This window comes from Equus caballus, chromosome 2 (genome assembly GCF_041296265.1).
Source record: "Equus caballus isolate H_3958 breed thoroughbred chromosome 2, TB-T2T, whole genome shotgun sequence".
NCBI lineage: Eukaryota > Metazoa > Chordata > Mammalia > Perissodactyla > Equidae > Equus > Equus caballus.
The window spans coordinates 125,286,296-125,309,986 of NC_091685.1; the positions used below are offsets into that span (position 1 = coordinate 125,286,296).

General features: G+C 48.1%; 1 protein-coding gene across 5 annotated transcripts in view; it reads left to right on the plus strand.

Annotated features, from left to right (window-relative positions):
- PPA2 (inorganic pyrophosphatase 2) overlaps positions 1–23,691 on the plus strand; it is an 80,749-nt gene that overhangs the window by 17,551 nt on the left and 39,507 nt on the right. For 4 of the 5 annotated variants that reach the window (XM_070259821.1, XM_070259820.1, XM_023636790.2 and 1 more), the window contains exons 2-5: positions 2,370–2,434; positions 9,887–9,940; positions 11,336–11,455; positions 18,586–18,672. In XM_070259821.1, coding sequence (XP_070115922.1) covers positions 2,370–2,434; positions 9,887–9,940; positions 11,336–11,455; positions 18,586–18,672 — 326 coding nt within the window. Of the gene's footprint in view, positions 1–2,369; positions 2,435–2,762; positions 2,973–9,886; positions 9,941–11,335; positions 11,456–18,585; positions 18,673–23,691 lie in introns of those variants that run through there. The other variant, XM_070259822.1, reaches the window with a different exon arrangement.

Consider the following 23,691-nt stretch of genomic DNA (forward strand, 5'->3'; position numbering starts at 1 on the left):
TATGTAAGTGGGACCCACTTAAATGTCTTTATTTATACAAAAGTAAATAATCATGAACAAACAGATAATTTTGTTTTTTGTGTTGTTGTGTTGGTTGTTGATGACTCTAAAGTCAGGCAGAGTTTGAAATTTGATGTGGTTGGCGAGAGAGAAGGCTGTTAAAGGGGCGTCCTTTCCAACTGATGAACAGGAGCTCTATCGATCGTGGCCAGAGTTTTATATACTTTGCTACCCGTGAGCCCTTCCGTCCCTGTGGACAGGTCCTTTGAGAGTCAGCTTGTTGTTAGGTGGGAAAGGAAAGTTCACGTTGACAGTTGGAAGGTAGCAGATGTTTGCTCAGCACGTGTTTGCTGGATGCCTGCTCGGTGCTCGGTGCCTTCTGGGCCCTGGGGTCCGGTGGGGAGCACAGCAGAGCAAACAGCAGCAGCAGCACGACTGCTCCCTTCCAGAACTTGGGTGGGCAGCGCTGAGGGAAACCCACTCAGCGTGAGACGGGGAGAGCAAGTGTTGGTGGAGTGGTGCCCTTGTTACGTGCTTCTAACTATATCGGGCTGACTCCGTGGCTTGTTTTTGTATGTTTGTTTAAATTAACTTTATTTTGGGGTAATTTTAGACTTGGCAAAGTTGCAAAGATAGTACAGAATTCCAGTATATCTCTACCAACTTTCCCCCAATGTTAAAATCTTCCGTTACCATTTGCAAGTTTATCAAACCTAAGAAACCAGCATGGGCACGTACTACTGACTGGCCTGCAGCTTTGTTTGGCTATCGCTAGTTTTCCACTAATGTCACTTTCCTCTTCCAGGATCCAGTTCAGGGTACCACGTCATGTTTCACTGGTCTCCTCCGGTCTGACAGTTTCTCAGTCTTTCCTTGTTTTTATGACCTTGAGACTTTTGAGGAGTATTGGGCAGGTATTTTGTATATGTCTCCTGGTTTGGGTGTGTCGGATGTCTTTCCCATGGGGAGGCTGGGCTGTGGGTTTTGGGGAAGAATGCGCAGAATGGAGTGCCCCACTCGTCACAGCACATCAGGAGGTGCCTGCTGTCCCGGCCTGTCCCTGGTGATGCTGACTGCATCACTGGGTGGGGTGCTGTTGTCCGGTCTCTCCGCTGCGGTGTGACTGCTCTGCCCTTTGCGTGTTCTGTTCTTTGGAAGCGAGTCACTAAGTCCAGTCCACACTTGGGGGACGTTGACAAAAATCGTTTGGAATCTTCTGTAAGGAAGATTTGTCTGCTCTCTCTTATTTCTTTATTATAAATCACTTATTTGTATTAGTAATACAAATTACTAATACATGTATATTCATTTTATACTTTAGACTCATGTATGTTCATTTTACACTTTGGGTTATAATCCAGTGCTCCATTATTTATTTTATTGCTCAACTTGTCCAGTCTTGGCCTTTGGGAGTTCTTTTTTTCTCCATTTCCTTTTGACATACCTCGAGCCTTTTGTTTTTTGAGCATCTGGTTGATTTCTGGGGTTAGGTCTTGTGTTTTCTTTGCCTCAGGCTTGGAATCAGCCCCTTCTTCAAGAAGCTCTCGATCTTTTGATTGGAGAATGGCATTTAGAAATCAAGATTCGGGGGCTGGGTGTACTCATTGCTATTGGGGTGCCAACTAGTCCTTGTTTTGTTAAAATATTTTTAAAGTCTAAATTTGAAGATTATGCCAAAGAAGTAGTAGGCCAGAAATAAGACACACCTTGAGTTAGGAATTACAAGGTGAAAATTTCTATGGCTGTATTAAACTCAGCTTTTGGAAGCAGATGCATTCCAATGAAAGTTCATGTTGGATCGTTGTATTTATTTAAATAATATATACTTTAAAAAGTGTTTAAAATACACATTTCAGTATGCAATTGAAGATAAGCGCGTGTCTGTTACTGCAGTTTTTGTTTTAAGCTTACTTTAATATTAGCATCCTTATCGCTTTGACTGGAAACAAACGATTTGTTTCTGTTCTTTCAGCTGGGCGGGACCTTCAGACCTCTGTTGGCTGGATTTGGGTGGAAACTGGAAATCCTGTTGTTAGGTTTCTCCTGGGGAAATTGGCATCAGTTTTAGTCACATCACTTATTAATGAGTCTTTCAAAAGTGAGACTTTTCATCTGTAGTGTTTTAGTCTATTTTAGGCACTCTCTGCTTTGGATGTTGTAAGCCACAGGGATGAGTAAATGATTTCAGCAGCAAATGTGGTTTCCTTGGTTTGTGTCTCTCTTTGGTGATCAGGTTGGAGCAAGTTTTAAGAGTTGAATTAAACTTTAAATCAAGAGTTAAAGTTAATTTTGAAAACCCTCTTTGAAGTTTGAAGGTGGACGAGGGTGCAGTTGCCCTGAAGAGCTTTAATCCGTCTTTCTCTTTGCAGAGGACGCTGCCGGCCAGTACGTCTCCCCCTTCCACGATATCCCTCTGAAGGTGGACTCCACAGAGGTACTGTTCTAACTGGTTTCGGGGATGAAAATACGCACTTCTAGTATCACCGTAAAATGCTTTTTGGAAGCGTCTTGAAAGGAAGGAATGTGGTCAGAAGTCAGGAGGGTTAGTGGAGTTGTTATAACAGGATTGCCAGCCTCCTTCATGAGTTAGAATTCGTGTGAGATTCTTCCAGAAGGACTTGGGGAGAAAGGGGCAAGTGGGCCATAAAGCTTACAGTTGGACAGGAAATAAAGATGGAAGGGTAGGAATTCAGGAGGTTAACAAGAGCCTTATTTTTAATAGTAATATCGTTCACATTTGTGGATTATTTTCTGTTTGCTAGGCACCATGTGAACATAAACCATTTTATTTAATCCTCTGAGTTGCTGTTCTCACCTCCAAGGACGCTGAAGCCTAAGGCATTCTGTGAACTTGTCTGGGGTCACCAGCTGGTGCATGTCCACGCCAGGTGTCAAGGTGGCGTTTCTGCCCACAGAGTGCATGCACCTCGACCACTCCATGAAACAGGTGCTGGACAAGTACAACTGGAAAGGTGGGGGCTTTGAAGAGCTGTTCTCTAGGACCTGAAGTTGATTGACAGACATGCAGGTGGGAAGGACGTGAGTGGAGTAGGGATCTGCTGCAGGGGGAGCTGGGGCTCAGCGTCACCGGGCCACGCGCGCTCTGCCGACTGGGTGGCGAGATGGCGTGACAGGTAGAGGGTGCTACTAATCCTCACCAGCTGGGAAGTCTTTCCTTAAAATCTGAGGCGTTAGTTGGTTTATTTCATTGCCGTGTCTTACAGGGCGCAGCTGTGAGGAAACTAACCAGGACTACATTCGGGGTCGAGACTGTATGGGGCTGGTTAGTGGGGCCGGGTTTTCTGGGACTGCAGGGAGATCCGTGTAGGGGCAGAGGCTGGTGAAGAGCTGCTCAGATGCTGGCGTGGCTTGGCTGTGGCGTCCCCTCAGGGCCATGTCAGGCGTCACACTGCGGGTACGGAGCGCTGAAGTGGGTCTGTGCTGCCCCCTGAGGACTGGACCATCAGTAGCGGTGGCCGTGGGGAGAATTATGAAGATCGTGACCACGCTCAGCACTCAAGCCGCATCCTCCCAGCCTGTCTCGGCCACGCTCATTACCTTCCTTTGTAAATGAGCTCAAGTTCCTGCCATGGTCACGGACCCAGTCTGTCGTGGAGGTGGGATCTGAACGGAGGTGCTGGCCATCCGAGCTCGTCCTCTTGGCTGCCCTGAGCAGTCCCTCCGGCTCACTGCTTGTGAGAAGTGTTCAGCTGCAGGACGGGGGCTGGAGTCCAGGGAGAGCAGCAAGCCAGAGAGGGGACAGGGAGGGCTCCACGTCACCATGACTGTGTGTCTGAGAGAGGAGAGTGTGTGTGTCCCCGTGTGTTTTGTTCTGGCCAGTGAACTGTCTAACCGAAATATCTTATCTCCCACCACCTCTCCTTGCTTCTGGCTGAAAGTACGTGCGTTCATTTATTCATTCTTCAATAATTTATTCACTCAGAAAAATCATTGCATGCTTATTGTGAGCTAGACAGTGTTCCAGGCACCAGGGCTGCAGCGGGGAGGAGGGTATATGGAGGTCCCACTAGTTGGAGGAGACAGACGAACAGAGAACAAACGAGTCAGTCCGAGGGTGGTGAGTGCTGTGACACCAGAGCGGAAGGAGCAGGGACTGGGGGCTGCTTCACGGCAAAATCCATGTGCCCGAGAGCAGCAATGATGATGTTTCTGGGAACCCTGTGGTAGGTTGGGGTGGAAGTGGGACATAGAGTGGGCTGTAAACATCCAGGGGGCCTCTGTTCTGCCTCAGGAGGAGGGAGGGGTGTGGGAGTATGAGATTTGGGGTTAGGCAGGATTGGGGACAGGGCAGGACGGAAGGTAGTGGGGTATGCTGCTGACTCCGGGCCAGTGGAGCTCGGTGCACACGGTGGTCGTGTGGGAGGTTCCCCTGTTCCCGTCCATGCCGATTAGAACTGTTGCACACTGTTCTCTGGGATGTGGCATTTTAGGAACAGGGCTGACCTGGAATAATAATGTTTTGTTTCCTTCGTTAGTAGTCGTTTTGGCGTGTAAAAGTTACCTACAGCATAATTTTTCCTCCACACCCGCTGCCTCCTTTGTTACAGTGAAGTGCTGATGGGGCGTGTCTGTGACACCATGGTGTTCCCAGGCGGGAGGTGCGAGTGTTCGTGGCTCGTTAGTCACGCTCCCTGGAGTTTGATTTCAGTCACGAAATGACTCTTTTAAGTGTAATCACTGGAAACCGCCAGTCTTTCCTTAAAGACTGAACAGAGCCTTTGCTTATTTTGTAAAAACTAGGAAAATACACTTGAAAGAGATGTAGCTTTTCTGATAACTTATTTATGAAATGCTCTGTTGCTCGTGCGCTGGGTGTGCAGACGCTGAGAGGAGACGCCGGGCGTCTGGATGGCGTCTGCAGTGGACGGTTCGTATGGGCATATTGTCACTGCCTTGCCCTGCAGCCATATTCCTTGTGAAATTATAGTCATAAAGACCATGTTTTCTTTTAAAGGAAAATGGCATTCCTACAAAGAGAGCACAAAGTGACGACTATGACGTATATCTGAAGGTTTTTACTTTTGCGAGGCACTTCATTGTCTGTTACAGACCGTGATGATAGCTTGCGTTTGGGAAGTGCTTCTGCGGTTTCCCCCCTGCAAGACCTCCTGTGCATTCTGCTGTTCTTCTGTATCTCTTTAAGGCAGCTGGGGTGATATTGCTGTTTCACTTTTTTTCTTCCAGTAAATTATACGTAACATAAGATTGACCATTTTATTTACTACACTTGTGTAAAGTGTCTAGTTCAGGGGCGTTAAGTACTTCCACGTGTTGTGCAAACATTGTCACTGTCTGTCTCCAGAACTTTCCCATCCTCCCAGACTGAACTCCGTCCCATTAAACTGACTCTCCATCCCCTCCCCCGTTCCCTGGCACCCACTGCCTGCTTCTTGTTTATGAACCTGACTTTTCCAGGTACCTCCTTACCATTTCATTTCATAAGTGAAAAACCAGAGAGAATCAGGAAATGAACCCATTTTAGTAGCAAGTTGTTTATCATGGTAGATGGTCTAAAGTAAAGGTACTTTATGAAAATAGGTCAGTTTATCATCTTTTTATTATAAGGGAAAAGATGGTTTGAAAGGCTGTTAGGAATCCAGGAACAAGCCTTTTGGGGGTAGAGGAGAAGGAAAAAATAGTTGTACCAACTCTGTGCTAAAATAAATATGTTCTCAACACGTCTTTCAAATATGTGACTGTCAAACCTTTCTTAGCTCTTGACCAAGGACCAGACCGTTCAATGGATGTCTCACTTCTCTGCTCTCGATGCCTCTTCCTCCTGCTGGTGCCGGGCAACTTTCCTGCTGTCTTCCTCACCTTGGTCCCTCTTCCCAGCCTTGTTTCCATCTATTCTCTACTCCAGCTGAAACTTACGACCCCATCCTTTGAATCCACTTCCACACAAGCTGTGGGGCTGTTTCATTCCTACCATCTTTGCCTGCCATCTTGTATTTTCCTGAACTGGTGTTTGTCAAAATGATCCTTAAACCGTCTGCCTTGGAACCACTTAGCGCACTTGTTAAAGTTTCAGGTTCCTGGCCTCATTCCGTCTCTGCCCAGTCAGAATCTCTGCCTGGTGTGGACTGGTTAGTCTACATGTTTAGCAGGTGTTCCAGGGCACCCTGCACACCCTGGAGTTTGAGAACCACTGCCCCAGATGTTGGCTGAATGGACATTTGGGGCTCAAGACTTTATAGGCTCCTAGAGACTTTGTGCGTTAACCCAGAAACAGTTGTTTTAGTGGGAAAAATATATTCTAAATCCATACAGCCAACTTAAAGTTTAACTCTGAGAACGTGCCTGATTTGAGTTTTTGATTTTTTTAAATTCTCTTTCATGTCCCCTACCCGCCAGCCCCTGGCAACGACTTTTCTACTCTCTGTTTCTCTGAGTTTGGCTTTTTTTTTAAAGATTACGCATGTAAGTGAGATCAGACAGTGTTTGTCTTTTTCTGTTTCGCTCAGCCTGATGCCCTCAAGGTCCATCCATGTTGTCGCCGATGACAGAGTTTTTCTTCCTCCTGGTTGAATAATATTCCACTGGGGCTTACATACCACGTCTTCTTTATCCATGCATCCATTGACGGACACTTAGGCTGTTTCCATATTTTGGCTGTTGTAAACAGTGCCGCAGTGGACTTGGGAGTGCAGATACGGCTTCAATATCCTGTTTTCATTTCCTTTGGATATATACCCAGAGGTGGAATTTGCTAGATCATATGGTAGACCTATTTTTAATTTTTTGGGGAACCTCCATACTGTTTTCCATGGTGGCTGCACCAATTTCCATTTCCACCAACGGTACACAAGGGTTCTCTTTTCTCCACATCCTCACCAACACTTACCTCTTGACTTTTTTGAGAACAGCCATTCTGACAGGTGTGAGGGGATATCTCATTCTGGTTTTGGTTGCATTTCCTTGATGAGTAGTGATGTTGAACATCTTTTCATGTACCATTGCCCATCCTTATGTCTTTTTTGAAAAATGTCTATTCATGTTTTCTGCCCATTTTTTAATTGGATTGTTTGTTTTTTTGGTATTAATTGTATGAGTCCCTTTGTATTTTAGCTATTAACCCTTTATCAGATATGTGATTTGCAAATATTTTCTCCCATTCAATAGGTGACTTTTCATTGCATTGATGGTTTCGTTTGCTGTGCAGAAGCTTTTTGGTTTGATGTTGTCCCACTTGTTTTTTTTCTTTTTTTATTTTTTTACGGTGGTAACATTGGTTTATAACATTATATAAATTTTGGGTGTACATCATTATATTTTGATTTCTGTGTAGACAACATCATGTTCACCACCCAAAGACTAATTACAATCCATCACCACACACATGTGCCTATCACCCCCTCCACCCTCCTCCCTCCCCCCTTCCCCTCTGGTAACCACTAATCCAATCTCTGTATCTATGTCTTTGTTTGTTGTTGTTTTTATCTTCTACTTATGAGTGAGATCGTACGGAATTTGACTCTCTCCCTCTGACTTATTTCACTCAGCATAATACCCTCAGGGTCCTTCCATGTTGTCATAAATGGCCAGATTTCATCCTTTTTTTTGACTGAGTAGTATTCCATTGTGTATATATCCCACTTGTTTGTTTTTGCTTTCCTTGTCTTTGCTTTTCATCCATAGTTTACTTGATGCCAGATCCAAGGTTCCTTGATGTTTTGAGAGTTAGAAAGAGGAAAGAAGGGTGATTTCCTCCAATTTTTTTCTCCAAGTGTATACAATTTACTGACTGCTTTTTTCATATCTTATTGGTTTTCGTTTGATTTCTTCAATACAAATAGAAGGGAAGAATGGAGAGGAAGAAAAGAAGTGAAGGAGGCCCACACCTGACTTTCTGAATGGCAGTGTGTCCTTTGTATCTTTGAGCCTTTCTAATAAATGTCAGCAGACCACTGTTGGTTTGTCATGAACACTGATCCTAGGATAAGCTGACTGATGTTGGCTTTGAAAAATTGCAGGTCGTGTGCATTTTAGCCAGAAAATGAAGAGCTGGCTGGAAGTGCGCTATGAGTGATCAGGGACAAATGATGGGAGAGTGCTGTGCAGGCTTCGCGTTCGCACCTCTCTGTTGTTGTGGCCCAGTTCAGGTCCCTGTGAGTGCTTTGGTCAGTGTTGGGTGTGAGTCGATGGTCTCTGTCCCCTCTGAGTTCTCGTCCGCACACTCGTCCTCTCTTATAGCCGGGCTTTCGGGGATGAATAAATTATGGGACATCTGCCGTTTCCTTAGGTTTTTCTTTTCAGCAGCTACTTCAGAGGTGTTTAAGCTGGTGCTGGCTACCTCGTGACAGAGCACAGCGAGTGGGGCTTGGCAGCAGGACCGGGGAGGCTGCCGAGGTGCAGCGAGCAGCCGTGTTTGAGCAGCGGTCCTCAGCCTGCTTCCTTGTCTCGTTGTGGGTGTGCGGCTGTGCCGTCGGTGGGCTTCAGTCTTATCTGGAAAACTAAAAACCGTCGTTACTTTTGTAACTCAATTGACATTTACATTTAATTGGGTAAATAGCATTCTTTGACTCAATAGCATTGGGTTTCACTTGGAAAGGCCCTGATACTGTTTACAGTGTGCTAAGCCAGGGGAGCTAGGCTCTGGCCGCAGGCTCCGCTTGCTTGCAGAGCTTTTAAAAGGAGCCGTGTCCCGGCTCCACCTCAGGACAGCCGAATTCAAATATGTGGGGACCTTTCTCCCTTCAGCTGGTTGAAGCTCTCCAGGTGATTTTGAGGTGTGGCACGATGGAGAATAAGTGTGTTTAATCGCTGCTTCTCAAATGATCTGAGGGGAAGGGCTAGTTTTTTGGTTTTTTCCTAATCTCTTGTGAACTGATACTTTAAAAATACAATCAAAATGACTTCTTAGAAAAGTGTAATTCAAGTTCCAAATTTTATTAATAGGCTCAACAGACATAAGGATTATTCCACCAAATTGCTGTAAATGTCTCTGAATGAACCAATGGCACTCAGCTTGCAGACCAGCCCTGGTCCGGGTCCAACTTGCAGAGATGTGTTCAGACCTGCTCTGCCGCCATAAGCTGTTAGTTGCTGACGTCAGAATGCCATGCGGGTCAGCTCTGACTGTAAGACTGTCTCTTTGTGAGGCCAAACTGTAGGCAGTTATATGCTTAAATTCCTAATCACTGTAGGAAGTTATTTCCACTCACCATTGACTGCGCATCTGCTTTGCTTTAAGCGCTCTGCCGAGTTGAGAAGTGGTGAAGGGAAGCGGTGTCCTTCTGTGACTTCAGGGAAGCAGAGGTGTCTGGACAGGCCAGCTGAGCGTAGGAAGGCCCCTCTCCAGCTCTGGGAGCTTTACAGCTGCCTGCACCGACAGCCTTAGTCTCACCTTGTGATCATAATGCTTGCATTTAAATGCTGTTTTATAATGTTCAAAATGTTTTATTTCATAATTTTCTGTGTATTTTCATTTAAATTCTGTGGTTGATCTTTGTACCAGCCTCGTGTGCCGAGTCGGGCAGAGGTTGTCACACCGCCTTGCAGACGGGAAGGGTGAGGCCCTCGGCCTGCATGGTGGACCCCGTCTCTCTCTCCTGTTTTAGTTTGAAGAGAAAACCTGAAACAGTTTCCTGACTCCGTTCCAGCTGTCACTGCGAGGGAAGGTGTTTCCAGAAAGGCAGCAACTTCTCTTCCTGCAGTGGAAGGGATGTGATGGCCTCAAGGCTGCTGTGTTTTAACGACTTCCCTAATTTTTTGCTAGAAATTTAGGGCAGAGGCAGATGTGTGATGCAGACTCTAAACATTTTTTGTGGGAAAAAAACTAAAGCATTCTTGTACAGGAGATAACTGAAAAAATAAAGGATAGGTAAAATTTTTCAATTTTCTGTCTTTGTTTTTTTCACTGCAGAATTTGTTTAATATGGTTGTCGAAGTGCCTCGCTGGACAAATGCGAAGATGGAGGTATGGAAACATTCTGTGATATCAAATGGAAATGATAATCAATAATGATATAGAACTTTATTTCAAGTTGTTTGCCATAATATTTTGAATTTGGGATGGTTGACAGACTTGTTTATAATGAAACGTTCTTGTGAACTTACTTTGAATCTAGTTTCAAAAAGCAAAATATTATTTAAAGCTGAATGTACACTTTAAGGAGAGTGTTTTCCATTTTTGCTTGTCTAGTTTGTTACACACACATTTGATTTTCTTTGACAACTCTGTCCTTTAAAGTGACAAATATTTTCAAGGTTTGTTAAATAGAGTCTGAGATGTATTTTGTTCATGGACACAGCGGAAACGTGTATATTTGGGGCTGATGGCAATTTTAGTTTCTAAGGACTTTGTTCTTCTTTAGATTTTTCTCTACCAGGAATGGCAGCATTTTCCTGGCCAGCTCTTGATTTATGAGCTCTGTCTAAGAGCATCTTCTGTTCCCCTGGTTAGCTTTTTTTAGTCGTTTCCATGAGGCATGAGCCTATCAAGAACTTCCCTTTTGCTTTTCAGAATTTTATTGTTCCATCGTCTTAGGTAAGATCACGTACGTATAGTTCTGAGTGAAATTTAATTTATGCCACTTAATCTGTTAGTTACTTAAGCCTTCTCTGACAACTTTGGATGTGATGGCAAGTACTATTTCAAGCATTTAAGAATTGTTATATAGGTGTATATTTTTCAGAATTTATGTTTGGAGAGTTGTCAGTAATTTCACCAGGTCCTGGTCGTATCTTTTTGTTGATATTTTAGTAGGAAAGAGTAAAGACCCTAGATTCTTCTTTTGGTTTTGTTCAGGTGTAACGTTTCATTGTCTGGTATTCTCTGTCGCAGTTAGGTCCAGGATCAGGAATCTGAGCTTCTGCCTAACTTAAGCAGCATTGGTTCATTCACACATGGCTTCAGTAATTTTTGTTTTCTTTATAGGATAGGTTTTTTTCTTTTTGCATGGCAATTTGGATAAGTTTGATAGAAAGGTAATTTTGAAATGAAACCAGTTGGTGAAAATCTTTGAGGTAAATTTATCATCACAAAACTGATGGTAAAAAGCCCAAGATTAGTAACAGAAAGCAAGCTGATGAATCTTTATCTTGCCATTTCACTCATTTTATTATTTTCATTAGAAATAATGAGTGCACTAATGATAGCGTACCTAAATAGTTCATCGGATATTTCCTTTCCAGACAGTTTTTCTTACACAGGACTGCAAATTAGAAATAAGAGCTGGCTGAATTTATTTTAAAATATCTTTGATCAGTATGTTGGAATATGAAGATTTAGCTGATAATAGCAGATTTAAAAAATGCAGTTTGGATATGGGATTCCTCATTTCTCATCCCCCTTTTTCCGTGATCTGCTTAGATTGCCACGGAGGAGCCGTTGAACCCCATTAAACAGGATTTGAAGGATGGCAAGCCGCGCTTTGTGGCGAATATCTTTCCTCACAAGGGTTATATATGGAATTACGGCGCCCTCCCTCAGGTAACGTTTTTGTTATAATGGTAGAACGTCTCTGTCTTCTGAAAAAACTGCCTTGTAAATCCTGTGAACTACGTGAATTTAAACTGGTTCTGAGGACATGTCAGTTTGAGAGATTTGTACATTTAAAGTTTTTTAATGTGGAGTTTTACTGTGTCAGTAAATTCAAACAATGTAGGCGTCTGCTCGGGGTCTTGGAGGTGGTGCATAGAGCACTCATGGTTGGTGCTCTGAGCATGGTTCTTCTGGGCTTGGCGAGTCCGACGCCCTGCCAAGTGCTGTATCTGCTTTCTCTGCTGTCACTTCGTGAATATACACTCACACGCGAGAGTAAGGATTTTATTGTTTAAACTCCAACAGATGAATCTTTTGAAGCATTACCTTTTTTCAGATCTCACTGTGGACTGAGTTAGGTGATTAATTATCCACTATTGTGAATTTACACTTTTAAGTGGGAGGCGTGAGGACGAAGGGAGCCCGGGCTCGGTGCCGGGAGCCGCTCCTGTCGGAGTCACACTGCTGTCGGCCGTCTCTCCTCCTCCCTGTTCGTTCTCTTCTCGTGGTTCCTTACTCTGGACTCTGGGAAGTGTCTCTCATTCCAGATTATTTAGTGAGGAAAAACTCAGAATACGCAGAATCCAAAGTCTAGGATTTGGGGACAGAGAGAAGAGTCTGCCTTTATGTTTATAAAAGCCATTTGACTGTCCATCTATCTGGATATTTAATTGTTTTATTTTTATTTTATTAATTTTAATATTTTACATGAAATTCCAAGATGCATTTGGGGAAATAGCTGAGAAAAAGGTGTCTTGCTTTATCCAACTTAAAAAAACAGCTGCCTATGTAGAATAAACCTGCACAGGAAAAGAAAAAAGCATGTTTTCTAAAGAGTGAGGCTACCTTAGACGCAGTTGGAGCACCCACGCGGATGTGTTCTGTGAAACAGGCGCTGCTGAAACGGGGGCTGAAGGAGGGGGTCTGACTCCCGGCGCCGCAGGCAGACGTGGGAGGACCTGCAGTGAAAGGTGGAGGCATTTTGTGACACATAGAGGATGCCGTCTGCAGGAGAAGATGTGTGGATGGGGGGAGGCCAGAGAGGCCGCTGCGCTGAGACCGACAGACAGTCGGAGGCATAGAGGAGGCAGGGGGTAAAGTTCATCTGTTTATTTTATTAAACACTTACTAAGGATTTATGTGCCGGGCAGCACGTTAGGTGTTGGGCATACAAAGAAAAAGGAGATGTAAATACAGATCCAGGCTGCGTTGTGAGTGGCTAGGATGTGGGTTTGGAGCCAGATTGCTGCTTTCTAGTACTCTGCCTGGGGAAGTCTGTCCGTCTGCTGGCCTCGCCGTCCTCCTCTGTGAAGTAGAGACGATAAAGCACCTCCTGCGCGTGGTGCTGAGGATGGGTGAGTCCTGCACGTTCATCTCAGAACAGTGCCTGGCGGAGGGCGGGAGCGTGACCTCATTGTTGCTGCTCCTGGTTCTCTGAGTGCTCCGTGCTGTTTCCTTTAAGGAACATCACCGAGACCAGAGGTTACAGGGGAGCCGAAGGGGCGCTGCAAACTCGTCTACTCGTTCTGAGCTTTTGTAGTTGATCTCTTCAAAGTCCTGACAAGGTTTTGTCCTCCTCTGGAAGCGTCTGAGTTTTCAGGATGTGCGTGTCTGCTGTCGTCTGTCTGTTGGGCACAGTGGCTGTCTTTAGTTAACAGAACTGGACCGCAGTGGCCTCCTCGCGCCTGCCCTCACTCCTGCCTCCCGTGCTTCCATCCTCCGCCCAGCACCAGCACAGCACTGTGCAAACAGACAGCTGCGCACATCGTGCCCCTGTGAGGACCCTCCTCAAAGGTTCAGTAGCCAGTGCTGAGCAGGCTGCTGAGAGAACCAGAGAGAACACCTTCCCGTGCCCCCAGCCCTGCGTCTGCCCCGCCGCCTGCACCAGCCCGCCTGACAGCGTCCGTCCTTCCGCCCGACTGCCTCAGTGCTGCCGACTCCCTGCCGTTCCTGCATTCAGGGCACGTGTTTTGAGAGCCCGCTGTTGGCCAGGCGGGTTCTCAGAACTGGAGGTGAAGTAGTGAGAACAGTGACACAAATTCCTCTGGGACTTTCCTTCTGGGCAGAGAGACAGGCCAGAAAAAGGAAATGTACACGATGCGTGGTTTGTCGGGCGGCGGTGAGTGTGCTGGAGAGAAGTGGGGCAAGGAGGGGGCTGGGTGGGGGGCTTGTTGGGGTCAGACAGGCAGCAGGCCTCTGCGAGAAGGTGCTTCCTGAGCGCAGACCCAGAGGAGGTGGGGGACCAGTGGTGTGGACGTCTGGGGGACCCAACCAGAGACAGTGAGCACAGACAGCGTGTGGAGAGGGCTCAGCATGTTTCCCAACAGACGGGGGCAGTGTGGCCCGAGCACCAACAAGGAAGACGAGCAGACCGGCATTCTCTGCCACATCTCTGCAGAGGTCTTCACTGTCTTTTTAGACCCAAACTGCTCTTGGCCAGTGTGAGTGTGTGAGTGTGGTAGTCCTCAGCACAGGGTCCACTGCAGACTGCGTGGGAGTTACTTACCAAACGAGAATAACTGATGTTATTAGTAGACTAATGTTTATAACAAGTTGAAGTTAGGCCACTCGTTTCTGGGAAAGGATAACTACCTAATATCTTTTCACTTCGTAGTCAACGATAAGACGGAGTGAACCTGTTAAAATGCAAGCAGCCCCGGGTCTGTTTACGTTTCTGACCTCGGCTCCAGCTCCCCGTCCTCCTCCCCCTGCTCCCTCGCCCCCACACTGGCGGCTTGCGGATCGGTTCCTCTGACCCTCCGGGCACACCCTGCATCTGACCGACCTTCCGCGCACTGTGTCCTCCGGCTTGGAACTCTTCCCCAGGTCCCGGGTGTGCACACAGCTCACCTCCCTCGCAACGTCTGCCCTGAGCATCCCGTACGACTCCAGCCCGCCTCCCCTGGCCCACTCCGCCTTTGGTCGTTCATTTTCTTCCCTTTGCCGTGACACCTGCCGACGTCCAACATGCTGTATAACTCAGTTATCTGTTAATTTGTTGCCAGCTTCCTCGGGCTGGGATGCTGGCTCCGTGTGGACAGGGAGTCTGTCTCTTGTTCACAGATGTCTTCCAGCTGCCCGGCCTGCTCCCTGGCACAGCGTGGCTGATCAGTCGGTGCTTGTGGAATGAGTGAGTTCGTGAATGCGTTGCGTGTGTGGCGTTGGTCTCATAGGCATGTGTGGGTATTGGATTTTGCTGTTCTCTTTCCGTCTCATAACAGCAGAAGATTAGTTCAGAGAAGGTACCAAGCCTGCCGTGCTGAGAGGCTTTGAAGCTGCAGAGCCCCGTTCCGTAGCCGTCTGTGCTGAGCTGTGGTCCTCAGGGCATCCTGCATCAGGCCGTCGCTGTCCACACGCTTTAACCTCCATGATTCCTCCTGCCCTGGCACTGATGCTTGCTCAGAGTTTGAGTTTGGCCTGGGCAGAAATCATCTTTGTCTTCCCCCAGTTGTTCAGAATTCCGCATCTAATGGGTTATTCAAGGGTTATGTCTTTCTGGGTAAATATTCAGAAAACCTGTTGGATAATGTTACGGGACTGTAATCACAGATTCAAGGTTTCTTCAGTCTTAATGTGATGTTGTTGTGTTTATTGTTTTGAACTTCGTCATGAGTTTGGGTCATTGACCCCACTGTCATGAAGTACCACTTACTAGCTTTTAACCTGGGACCAGTGGCTGAGCCTCTGCAGGCCTGTTGTTTCTCTGTGTCATCAAACCACTCGCCCCACAAGGTCACCGTGAATAGTAAGTGAGACCGTTAGTGTGTGGAGCCCCACAGTGAGTTTGTGTTGGTGCCACTGTCGCTGCAGGCATCAGCTGCTGATGGTGAGACAGCTGGCGGCGCATCTGCTCCCACTGAAGTGGGCAGAGTACACGCAGAGGCTGAGCGGGTCTCCCCTCCACTGGCATGGCCCTGGGGGTCCCGATCAGTCAGGAGGCGACGGGGGTCCCGATCAGTCAGGAGGTGACCAGGGTCCCTATCAGTCAGGAGGCTGTTCTCCAGAGGCGTTGGATGCACAGCTCTGTGCAGTTCACGGGTTTTCAGAGGCTAAGGACCAGTGCGTGGTGATTCCAGACGGGGATGGGCTGATGCTGTGGATTGTAAGGTGGCAATCTCAGACACCTGCACGAGGACGGGTAGGGCTGGATCAGTAACCTGTGTGTTCTGACTTATCTGTTTGCATAGCTCTATAGCCATCCTCTGTATGAGTTTAACACTATTCATATTCCTGTTGATAGGTTGTTTTTAACTATTTTTTAATGCTTTTCTTGGGCCCATGCTAAAATTTTCTGTATTTGTAGTATATATAGGTGTATACTCCTGGGTCTGTAGCTGAGTCAGATGGCTAAATTGTGAGTTACACACCCATTTTACTTTATGAGGTGTTCCCAAATTGTTTACAAAGGAGTTGGAGCCATAGGCACTCCTGCCAAGCGCCTGTCGGGTGCAGGTGCCTCCGTTGTTTCTGGTATTCGGCATTGTCAGATTCTTAGGTCTTTGCAATGGTGTCTCCTTCTGGTTTTAAGTTGGGTCTCTCCCGTCACACTGGGCATCTTTTCATGTATTACAAGTCTTCCTGTGCCCCTTCTTTGATTTCCTGTTCTGTCTGCGGCCTGTTTTGTGTTGGGCTGCCTTTTTTCTTGTCCGGTTGTGGAAGTTACTTCTAAATTCTGGGGGGAACAAGTATGACGGTTTGGCGTTTCTTCTTCTGGATGTTTCTGCTGCAGCCTGCCTGCTTTCCCGTCCCTCGCCTGGCTGTGCACATGAAGCTCCACAAGAGGGCGAACTCGGAGCTTTACTTTGTCCAGGTGTCCTCTCCAGCGGTTGCTTGGAATGGTACCTTAGTTTCAAGTTAAGTTAGAAGCTGTTTCGTGTGAATCTGTTTGTACTGAGAACCGAGGCCTGTGGATATAGCGTTTAAGGGCAGGCCTGGAAGTAGAAATGCCAGCCTGGTGCCTTACTTGTGAGGGGATCATGAAGAACTGGCCCAGAAACGGACACCATCGCATCGTGTGGCTTAAGAATTTTGGACTTGCATGCATATTCCCCAGCAGAAGCAGCTGAGTTGATAGGTGATACTGAACCTGGGGTTCTGAGGGGATGTGGACCAGTCAGTCAGCAAACAGAAGCCCCCGCCAGCACCATGGGGGGCAGCGCCTGTGAAGATGCTGTCCTTCTGGTGCAGGAAGGACTTTGTTCTGGGTCGCGCTGCTGGGGCGGGCTGAGTCACTCGTGAGCCCGAGAGCGTCCCTCCCTGCTGGTGTCGTGCGGTGAAGAGGGACCACTGACGGTCATGGGACTCAGGCAGGGCGTATCCAGCAGCTGTCTCGTGTAAGCCGTTCCCTGACAGGAGGGGAAACTGAGGTCTGGGGTTCGTGGCTGAAGTAGGCTGGGGTCCGGCTGTCCTCCTCGGGGCCAGGGTGGCTCCTGCTCCTTCTGAGAGGGGAGCGAGCTTGAGGGGGGTCAGGAGAGGATCCCTGCACTAGGATGGAGGGGCCTCGGCCGCCTTCCTTCTGCGTCTGGGTTTTCTGATTCCAGTTTGAGCTCAGTCCCATCTTGGTTTGTCCAGCACGTTTAGGTGAGTTTTGTAGCATTTGTGACAAGTGCTGTGCCGTTTATTAACACGGGGCAGTGACCATCCTCTGCATCTCTGTTCCTCACTCGTGGCCCAGAGAGGGTTCTCCACGAGTCCTGAGGGCGTGCGTGTCCTGGAAAGAGGAGGCAGGAGGCCGTGGGGGTTGGACAGTAGCACAGGACAGAGCTCCAGGAAGAGGGCCATGAGACAGAATACGGTGATCTCTGGAGGTCATGGCCGTTCCGTTGCTGCCGTTGCCAGAATTCGGCGTCGTGACATCGTGGCTGACAGCGTGGGTTCTCCTCCCGTGGCCTCCGTTTAGAGCTGTGAGCGTGGGCAGTTTACTCTCTGGGCTTCAGTTTGCTCACCTGTAAGGTGAGGTTGTGAATCATGCCTTCCTCCTGGGGGGTGTGGGGGTGCCGCCTGGAAAGCCTCGCTCACCCACAGCCAGTGGGGCACTTAACGTTATGTTTATTCTTCTTATATTTTATTTCTAATATTGGGGAGTCAAATGTTGTTGGACTTGGTTTACTGATATATATATATATATTTTTTTGGGTGAGGCTGGGTCAGTTTATTCTTGAACATACTATAATTAAGGCCAGAAGGCAAATACTGGAGTTTATCTAGGGTTAGGTGTAAGTTAGTCCATTTTTAATTATCTGTGTAAATGAGAGGGACCAAGCTTGGATAATCTGAAGTTGTAGATAGCAATCTTGAGATGACCCGGTCTCTGCACGTGTTAGAGTGTAAATCTGAGCAAGCTCCCAGTTCCACTTAGAATTGGGTGGTTCTGAGGCTTTTTGGGAAGGATAGTGTGTAGGGGATGTTGAAACTTGATAACAAGTGTCTCTTATGCTGTTCATTTGTAAAAATGCCCCTGTGTGTACTTTGTGACCAACAGCCAGAGTTGACACTTTTTTGTGTGTTTGTCAAGGTCTTGGGATCTGATGGCAAAAGTAGAGGATTTTGTAAATGGAATGAAATTGATTTCTCTCTTCTTTGGTAGATTCTGTCTTTAGTTTATGAAGGGAAAACTGGGTGTCTTCTAATAGAAGTCACTTAAAGAATAGGAAGTTTATTTTCAAACACTGAAAGCCAGACCCAGTGTGGTTACCGGTCGGAGGAAGCTGCGATGATGGCAGCAGGGTTAGGCAGCCAGTGGGGACGCGGGCACAGACGATGGAGCATCGAACCGAAACTCCCAGTGAACCTGAATTAGACGCTGACTAAACTTGGGAGGAGCGTGTGTTTGGAAATGCCGCCCACTGTCAGATGTGGTCATGCGGACAAGTGAGACCGGCAGGGAGGAGGGCTGTAAATCATGCTAATTACGCCGAAGCGCAGGGAGGTGCTGGTGTGTTGGCGGCGCTGAGCCTGTGTAATTTCTGAGAATCTTCCTTGGCTTATGGCTGTCTGTAAAACTTCACAATCACGTGGAAAGAGTAAGATGTGTTATAGTGAGCATTAACCTGTTTTTCTCCCCTGTCCCTTTTTTTCAGACTTGGGAAGATCCCCATCGGAAAGAGAAGAGCACGGACTGCTGTGGAGACAATGATCCTATTGATGTTTGTGAAATAGGCTCAAAGGTGTGTTTGACAGCCTGTGGCTCGAACATGTGTTCCAGGTTGTTGCGGCCACACCAGTTCAGGTCTCCCCGGAAGGCACCAGTTCTTCGGCTCTTAGAGTTCTAGCCCACTGAGCCCTGGTTCCAGTCCCTTTTCGTGCCTTTACTCCTTCTCATGCTGGGGCTTGGTGAAGTGCAGCCACGGCGGGTCAAACCTCTCACGGCCGGTCTTTATAAATAGCGCAGCTGCGCCCGTGGCTGACATCCTGTCTGTGGCTGTGCGTCCCGGCAGCAGAGCTGAGGAGGTGGCAGGCGTGCAGTCTGCAGGTCTCAAGCAAGTGCTCTGAATCCTGAATACGGTGGAAGGTTTGCCGAGTGGTCCTGGGCTTCCTTGCCCATCATCCAGACAGGAAGTTCACACTGGTGACACGGCCTGCTCCTCTTCTCTCTGCCTGCCACCAGCTTGCCGGGTCCTATGGGGAGGAGCAAAGCCTGCGATGCCATGGGTGCTGCGACCCGCGGAATTTGGGTCTTTGGTCGATTCTTTCTTCTATTTTCTGCTGCACTGTTGCTGGCTTTTGTTGTTCTCTGTGGACGTCCTTGCACTTTGTCTTCCCTCCCAGCACAGTGTCCTGTCTCTCATTTCCTGGAGCTCCTGGAAACCGGCCAATAAGAGCTTGCCAACCTTGTCCCCGTGGACGGCCGAGCGGCCAGTGCCCACACACGTGCCTCTTCCGTGCCGTCTGTGACCGCAGGAGCTGTCTTCTTACCCACAACCAGGGCCCCTGCTCCTGAGGGACAGTGTCTTCTCGTCCCTCCTGCGCTGCGTTTGCAGCCGCGTCCTCGGGGCCCCTCCCTGGCGCCTCCTCTCTCCCCTTCGAATGAGATTGTAGCATCTGTGCACGCACTCGGCTCCTGCTTCCCACTTGTCTTCAGTCCACTTCACGTTGTTTCTGTCCCCGTCATGTTGGGAAGCTGCCCTCGCCGAGGTCCTGGTAACTCTCTATTAGCCGAGGCCACAGGCTGTGCGACAGGTTCTGTCTCGCTTGAGCTCCCCTGGCCTTTTATGCTGTAACCGTGACTCCCTCTGGAACCGTCTCGTCCCTTGACTGTGACTGACTCTGGTACCTTGGATGTCCTCTCGTTCTGTTCCCTCTTGCTTTCCTCTGAAGGCTCCTTAAGCACTGGTCAGGTTGAGTGCTGGGCCCGTGTCCAGCTGCCGTCCTCATCGGGAGCTCCCTTGGTCATCCGATCCCAAGCACGTGGCTTTGCTCTCCGACTGGTCGCCCCAGCTGGGACCCATACACGCAGCTGCCCATGTCCACGCTTGGGTGTCTCCCGGGCGTCTCCAGCTCCTTGTGTCCCAAACTGAGTCCATTATTTCCTCATCCCAGGGTGGTCAGGCTCAGTGAGTGGCGCCTCCCCCGACCATTCTTAAACCAGGACTGGGGGTCATCCTTGGTGGTTCTTCTCTTTATCCCGTAAATCATGGAATGCCCGTTCTGTGGTCTAAATAGCCTTCCCGTCTGTGTCTCCGTTCTCGGTGCAGCGGTCTAGCGCCTGCTGTCTCTGACTTGCGTTGTCTCTGCTCCTGACTGGTTTCCTCCTGTCTTATTTTCCCGGCCGTCATTGATTCCAGGCTCTTGTCCAGCCCCTCTCTGCTGGTCCCTGACCCCGCCTTCTGTCTCCCTGTTCTCCTCGTGCACTGCTCGTTTGCACAGTGGCTCCAGCTGCACTGACCTCGCGGTTCCTCTGACATACCTGCTCTTGCTCACGTCGGGCCCTCGCACCAGCCGTTCCCTGCGTGTGGATGGAGCGTCTTCCTCCTCCGCTTTTTTTCCCTTACCCTCCCCCGCGCACCCCTCAGACCTCAGCTCAAGCATCGCCCCCGGAGTTTTCCTTCACCCTCTGTGGACTGACAGAGTGGCTTTTTGTTATGCGCTCTGCTGTCAGTCTTACTGTCCCCTCTGAGCACAGGCCTTGCTGGGCGGTGGTCAGCTCAGTGCCCGCACCCAGGGATGCTGCGGTTGGGAAATTCTTCTAGTTGGGATCAAGTCACTTCTCTCTGGAAACTCCCAGCACTTCTAGGCTTCTAGAATATTATTTAGCACATAGTTGCTCTGAGTCTTTGTCACTTTGTTCGTCGACCATGTTATTTTGTTACTCTCTCCTTTTCTTTCTCTTCCTCCTCCTCCTCTTCTTCATCCTCCTCTTAGACTTTCTCGTCCGTCTCTTGCCCTTTGTCCTTGGTCTCCCACCTCCTCTTCTGTCTTCCCTCTCCATGCTCTCCCCCTGTCTTCTTTTTCCTCTCCCTCTCTCTCTCCTTTCCTGCAGGGGAGACCCTCATCCTACACACATTCCTAGTTTTACACACAGATGGGGTAGATGGGACCACCCTGTGCAGCATCCCTGGCCTCTTCCCACTGGATGCAACAGGCTTCTGGTTGAGGTAGCAGTCCCTGGTTGACGCTCAGCAGGTTAACAGGGACCTAGTCCTACAACTGCGAAGAACGGGCTTGAAGGGGATTCTTCCTTAGAACCTCGATCAAAGCCCTGCTGGCCAACACCTTGATTTCGGCCTTGTTGGGCCACAAGCAGAGAGTCTAGCCGTGCTGTGCCTGGACTCCTGGCCCGTGGAAGCTGTGAGATGACAGATCTACGCTGCTTTAAGCCTTTGGGTTTGTGGCAATTTGTTACGTGACCGTAGAAACCTGGTGCACGGGGTGACAGCCTTAGCAGTTTTACTCCCTGTGGTTTTCTTGTATTGGTGGGTCCAGTGGAAGTCTTGCCTCCTTCTTCAAATTCTGAACCAGTGGAGAACCCCTGTTGTGGGCATCAGTGTCCTCCGCTCCTCCCAGGCCCCCGAGGGTGAGCTGCCGACAGGGGTGAGCCGATAGGTCCACGTAAGAGCCAGAGAGAAGCCGTGACTGTCTGTGGAAGACCTTCCGTTCTGGTCTATGTGTCCGTCATTTCTTTGCTCTTGACTTCAAGGAATAAGTACCGTGGTCTCCATTTTACCGTTGAGAAACCGAGTCCTGGCGCACGATGTGAAGTCGTTTGCCCAAGGTCGCATCTAGGAGTGGTGGAGGACGACTTCAACCCCACGTGTTTGTGACTTAAAAGTCCTGTCTTTTGAAATCTTTTCCATAAATAGCTAGAGAAGTCAGTGATGACCCTAGTGAGATCCTGCCTATAGCCTTGAGGCGTGCCCGTGTTCTTGGTCCAGAGTCGTTCCACTGGTCTTCAGACGTGGTGGACTGTGGTTCCCAGGCAAGCGGGGCCAGCACGGGTTACGCACGCTCAGTTCCTTGGAGGGGTGCACTGATGGTTTTATGACAGAACTGGGAAAACAGGCTTCATCTTACCGCCGAGCAATTCATCCCTTTAGTTGGTGAGACCTGAGACAATATTTAGCAAATATGAAGCGAGGACTTCGTCGCCATCTAAAGAATAGGCCTTTGTTGGGACTGTGCTCCTGGCCGTGCATGGGGTCCTGGAACCGTCTGGGGAGGAAGCCCCTTCCAACACCACATGGCGAGGGGAGGGAGCAGAGGCCTGGAAGCTGGGGTGAGGCTGAGGACCACGCTTGGGAACCTTGAGGGGGTTCAGTTCCTTGAGGGCTTATGGACTGTTCTTTTGGTGTCTAACATTCTATGTTCCGCATAAATTTGTTGAATTGATTTAGAATGAATTGACTTGTGTGAAGGGGGCCAGTTCATAAGAACTTTGCCTTTTGTTCCTAAGCATCTCATCCTGAGTTTTTGGTCTGACTGAGAGTTTCTAGTGTTGAAAGGTGTTATGACGAGGCAGTGGTTTGTCTGAGCCCTCTCTGTGGCTTTGGACGTCACAGAACATGTGTCAGTGTGATGAAACAGATCCCCAGTCACGCTTCCTGCTTGCCCTGTAACCATGACAATCTCAAATCTGCTCTTATGTTGTACGAAATTTCAAAGTAAATTAATTTTTTTAAATAAAAATAAAACCATTTAGAGTGTGCTTTTTAAACTATGTATGATTCCCAGTAATTCTGATAGACACTGCCGCCCCCAGAGTCTCCTGCAGGCCCTCTGCTGTGGCGCTGTTCACATTCTGGGTGACAGTTCTCTCACAGGGCCTGTCCTGTGCAGCCTCCCTGGCCTCTCCCACCAGATGCAGGCGATGCCTCCCCAGTTCTCTCAACCAGCAGTGTCTCCGCACATCGCCGATGGTCCTCTAGAAGACAGAGCTGCCTCTGGTTGAGAGCCAGTGACCTAGTTTATCTCTGAGTTGACCAGCGTAGCCAGCCTTTCATTGGCAATGATGTGATAACTTAGAATTTGAACATTGCTGTTTGACAAAGGCTCTCCTGGCGTGAAGTTTGTCTCCCCAGCAAGGCTGCAAACCTTTGAGAACGGCGACTCTTTCTTTTTATAGACACGGTGTCTGATGTAGTGTTGGGTTCTTAACAGAGCCTGAACATGTGGGGTCTGGTTAATGTAATTGTGCATATTCCCCTAAAAGTGAGATTTCAGTTTAGTTCATAAAATCACACTCATCTGTTGTGTAAACTAATCACAGATTCATGCAGATTTATGTTAAGATTTTAGAGTCATTTGCAAATCTTCTGAAAGGTTTTTTTGACTTTACGGTTTAAGATCTGTTTTTTCTCTCAAATAATTTCAAGACACTAAAATGACTTTCTTTTGGATTCCTTGCTTTCCAAGTGTAAAGCTGCGTTTTGCGTCATGAAGGAATTTATTCTGAAGCGTGTGTTCAGATTTCAGCGTGCGGTGAAATTCTCTAGCCGACTAAACCTTTAAAAGTCAAAGGATGTGGAAGGACTGATGCATATGAATTTGGCATTGACTGCTTGAAGGAACCCCTGAAATAACCTGCTTTAGCTGTGGAACGCCTGCTTCAACATCGCGCTATTTCTCGGTTTCTCTTAAAGTCTTTTAACAGCATTTTATGAAACCTGTTTTGTCTGTATCTTTAACATAGTCATAATCTTTCCTTGTCATTCATTATCTTCTTAAGACTGTATTCTGAGATGTTAAAAATG